The sequence below is a fragment of the Geospiza fortis genome, unplaced genomic scaffold (assembly GCF_000277835.1).
Source record: "Geospiza fortis unplaced genomic scaffold, GeoFor_1.0 scaffold27, whole genome shotgun sequence".
NCBI classification, from domain to species: Eukaryota; Metazoa; Chordata; class Aves; order Passeriformes; family Thraupidae; genus Geospiza; species Geospiza fortis.
This window is the reverse complement of record NW_005054329.1, coordinates 2,537,777-2,541,961: the sequence shown is the minus strand read 5'-3', so window position 1 is coordinate 2,541,961 and position 4,185 is coordinate 2,537,777. Positions and strand designations below refer to the sequence as shown.

The 4,185-nt window shown below is 48.1% G+C and overlaps 1 protein-coding gene across 1 annotated transcript in view; it reads right to left on the bottom strand.

Moving 5' to 3' along the window:
• PMPCA (peptidase, mitochondrial processing alpha subunit) overlaps nucleotides 1-4,183 on the bottom strand; it is a gene marked incomplete at its 5' end in the record, with an annotated part of 5,508 nt that extends 1,325 nt beyond the window's left edge. Inside the window, 12 exons of the mRNA XM_031057283.1 lie at nucleotides 1-146; nucleotides 442-586; nucleotides 957-1,019; nucleotides 1,130-1,220; nucleotides 1,662-1,780; nucleotides 2,045-2,137; nucleotides 2,342-2,605; nucleotides 2,962-3,062; nucleotides 3,208-3,302; nucleotides 3,592-3,674; nucleotides 3,965-4,044; nucleotides 4,165-4,183. Of these exons, the coding sequence (XP_030913143.1) occupies nucleotides 1-146; nucleotides 442-586; nucleotides 957-1,019; nucleotides 1,130-1,220; nucleotides 1,662-1,780; nucleotides 2,045-2,137; nucleotides 2,342-2,605; nucleotides 2,962-3,062; nucleotides 3,208-3,302; nucleotides 3,592-3,674; nucleotides 3,965-4,044; nucleotides 4,165-4,183 (1,299 nt within the window). The remainder of the gene's footprint in view (nucleotides 147-441; nucleotides 587-956; nucleotides 1,020-1,129; nucleotides 1,221-1,661; nucleotides 1,781-2,044; nucleotides 2,138-2,341; nucleotides 2,606-2,961; nucleotides 3,063-3,207; nucleotides 3,303-3,591; nucleotides 3,675-3,964; nucleotides 4,045-4,164) is intronic.
• Nucleotides 4,184-4,185: the final 2 nt, after the last annotated feature.

Sequence of the window (4,185 nt, the reverse complement as noted above, 5' to 3'; positions counted from 1 at the left end):
CGGGAGCCGCCAGTCCTTGCTGGAAAGGGCGGCCTGGATGTGCTCGTACGTGGGCAGGTCTGTCAGGTCACCCAGGGCAGCCACTGCTGGCTTCTTGTGCAGCATTTTAGTCACCACCCTCTTGATATCACTGGGTTTCACCTGACCTGCAGGCAGAAGAAAGGCAGAGCTGTGATGCTTCCATTGTGAACAGCACAAAGCAGCTTTGGGCCCATGCTCAGAAAACCAACTCCATGCCTTCTCTACCATGACTGTTGTTTTCCCTTCCCTTTGACTAAAACAAGCCCTGTGCTGTTAATTGTGAAAGCAATTAAGCTCAGTTCAAAATGTATCTGTAGTATTTATGCCCCCAGACTTTCAGAGGTAATTCATCAGTGCTACAAGAATATTTTAACTGTACCCACAGCTCCCTCAAGGTAAGGCAAAGCATTGGCTACTCACTGATGAGGTCACAGAGCTCATGAGGTAGCTTCCTTGTGTTTGTTGCCAAAACCTGCCTCCCCACATCTTCAAAGATCACTGGCCGAGACTCCAGGTTCATCATGAGCATGGATTTGAGCTGTGTCTTTGCTCTCTCAAGTTCTACCTGTGAATGAGCAGGAAATTAAAAAAAAAATTCATTGCTGCTCTGTAGTACAAGGTAACAGGGAAGAGTTCTGCAGACATCTCTCACTTTGTGGATGCATTGCTAATGTTGCTGTATTCTTTTACAGAAATATATAAAAAAATTATCTATAAAAATCCATTCTAGCACAGTCAATGCAATGCATTCACAGAATCCCAGACTAGTTTGGGTTGGAAGGGACCTTTAAGCCTATCTAGTGCCACCCCCTGCTATGGGCAGGGACACCTTCCACTGTCCCAGGGTGCTCCAAGCCCTGTCCAGCCTGGCCTTGGGCACTTCCAGGGATTATTTCAGCTCAAAGACCATCTGCAAACTCAAATGTGCTGCTGACCTCTCCCACTGCTCCTGCCATGAGGATGAATTCCCTGGTGATGATTTCCACCATCTCCCGAACCTGAGGAAAGCAGATGATGGAGAGAAGATCAGAACAATGCTCCTTGTGTCCACAAAATCCTGGTACTGATGTGGTCAAGGACTCCTGTCTCTGAGTACAGGACTCTGTACCTGTTTTGGATCTGCACTGGCATGGATGCACAGCAGACCTGTGTCCTCATAGCTGTGGTGGTAAGAGGTGGCATTGTACATCCAGTGGTGCCTGTGAGTATACAAACAGTATTTTAAAATTTAAAACCCAGAATTTACAATGTAGCAATTGAACATGGACAGTGAGCACCCTCCCAGTGCATTCTCAGGATTCTCAGCAGTGCAGTGAGAATTGTCAATCCCTGCCTCTGACAATTTATGCATGTGGCATCTACTCCCTTTTCTCCACTTGAATCCTTGAATCCAGGACAATACAGAGCCAATCCTGTTAATATTCCCTGATTAAAACATGGACAAGGCTAGCAAAAGAAAACACAATTCCTCGTCACTTCTGCCCCTTACTTTCACCCTCTCAAAATGCCAACTGATACACCAGTCCCATGTTCCAAGCAGAATGAACTGATACAAAAAATCCTGGTGGGATTTGCTTTTTTCCATGTAAACCTGCTACAGGATTGTTTCTGGCAGCCCTTAAGCAGCAAGACAAACCCACCTGTTGAGCACGTTGAGGTAGAGCCGGGTGAACATGCCCTTGCCAGGCCCTCCAGCTGAAAAAGAGCCACCACCTCCCATCATCATGTTCAGCACAGCAAAAGGAATGAAATCGTCCTCCTGCATTGCAACAACAAACTCAGGTCATGGCAGAGCTCTCAAGGGTCTGGGGTGAGTAAAGGGGGAGGGAAAAAACAGCACAAGAGCAGTGGGAAGGGCAAAACCTTCAGCAAAGTGTCGTGGGAAATGCTGCTTGTTTTTATGTGCAGCAGCAAAAATGTCAATGTTTGTGGAATGAATCAGTGTTCCTGGGATTCTCCAAGGAACAGGTTTATGTACTCCAAGTGTAGGGCAAACAAAAAAGGATTTTAGGTTAATACTTACTAAAAATGAGCAGCTTTCTAACCCAATCATGATGTGGGTGAGCTCTGGGATGGGAGTAGGGCCCAGACTCACATCTGACATGTCTTTTTCAACCTGTGGCAAGGGCAGACAAATCATTAACACCAATTTTCACAGCTCTTGTACACAGTTTGATACATTTGATACAATCACCACACCACCCAATTAACAGCTGTCATGGCCAGTTTCAAGCTCATACTCATGAAATGCAACTCAAGAAAAGCAAAAGCCTGTAGAGAAATCAGCAAATCCCAGCAAGCTGCCACCCCCACCACGTACCTTGATGATGCCTCCGGTGTACTGAGCCACGGACCTGTCCACAGCCCTGCCCTGCCCCGAGCCCCACACGGGCTGCACCCCCAGCAGGTATTTCCTGGCACACTCCACCAGGTGCTCGTGCTCAATGCCCACGCCAGCCAGCACCATCCTGTCTGGGGTGTAGTAACTGCTCAGGTAGGAGTGCAGCACGGCCCGGTCGATTTTGTCCGTGTTCTCCACGGGGCAGAACCTGTTCAGCCCCACTGTGTTGTCTCTGAAGGCTGCCTAAAAGGGAACAGACACATTGAAGTCACAACCATCACTTCATTTTTCCCTGAACCTCTTTTTGCTTTGGAATTAAGCCCACATCTGAGAGAGGAAAAGCTGAGCATGTTTAACTAATGTCAGCGCAAATCAGTAACGTTTTATCACCCACATCAACAAAGGGAAGTTATAAATAGAATTATTTTTCAGTTTGGGTTAGAATCTTCCACATGTGGAGAATGCTGAATTTCAAAGGGAAGGGACAGCCAAATTCTCCCATCACAGAAACTGAATAACAGAAAATCTGGCTTAAAATAAACCCTGAAGCTGCCAAAACAAACAAGGACTGCAGCAGGGTGGAATTCCCAGTGTGTTACCGCATGGATCATTTCTGTCAGGAGAGGCTCTGGGTCAGGTCTCATGTTCAGATCCTCCAGCTCAAACCTGATGGCCATTCGGGTCATCTCAATTTCCTCATCTGCAACGAGACAAAGCAAGGCATGGCAACCCCTACAGAAAACCCCCAGCTGCTGCAAGGTCACCTCGGAGAGAATTCTGAGCTCTCAGGAGCAAGCCATGAGGTGGAAATGGGTTTTTGGAGATAGAGGGTTGTGCTGCCAGACCTGATAACCTGGGCTGCAGGGTTACATCAGCCAGCAAGCTGACCACGGTGTCCAGGCCTCTGGCATCAGCAGACACTGCATACATGATGGTGTCCCTGCAACACACAACCAGGTTCTGCACTGAGACATCACTTCTGGGGGCACTCAGTGTCATCTCAGCATCAGGAAATCACAGATGAAGCTGTTCTAACCATTAAATGCTTCTGAAATGAAACAGGTCTGAGTTTTGTCAGCCTTTCAGGCTCACTTTTGTAGCTTCCCAGCAGCCCAAACAGATTTCTGCTGCCTGGGAACAAAAAGTGGCTTTTCCTGCCCCACACCAGGAAAAGAGAGGCAAAGTGCAACAGCCAGATAAGAGCAGAAGGAGCAGAAGGAGCAGCCCACCTCGATGCCTGGCAGTCACAAATGCCTCCATGCTTCTCTAAGGTGAGGAGAATTTCGTCTTTGCTGCCAAACTGAGCTGTGGACTAAGGAAGGAGATACCAGTGTTATTAATTAGTAAAGCAATAACTGTTTATAACCCTTCAGAGTAACCCAGAGCATCTCTGACATTCTTTCAGTCCAATCACTACATGCCAGCCTTAGAGGTGAAACCACAAAGACTATTAAGATGTAATTACAGTCATGCTAATTAATAAGCAATTAGGATTCTGTGACTCTATCGATGCTGTCACCACTGTTTGACAGCTGAGAGCCCTTTGGCTCAGCCCTCCTTGGCTGTTTTGTGCAGATTTGGGGAGCCCAGGGCAGTACTCACAGAGAACGCCAGTTTCTCCAAGAAGTGCGAGATACCACTGAGATATTTCGCTTCGTGTCTCGAGCCCGAATTCACCAGAACTGCAGCAAAGAAAAGAACAAACCAGCGTGACTCTGACACCCGCGCTCCTCACAAGCGGGTGACCCCGGCTGCCCCCATCACCGCCGGCACTCACCGTCCCCGGTCCCGCCGGTACTCACCGCCCACGGCGCAGAACTGAC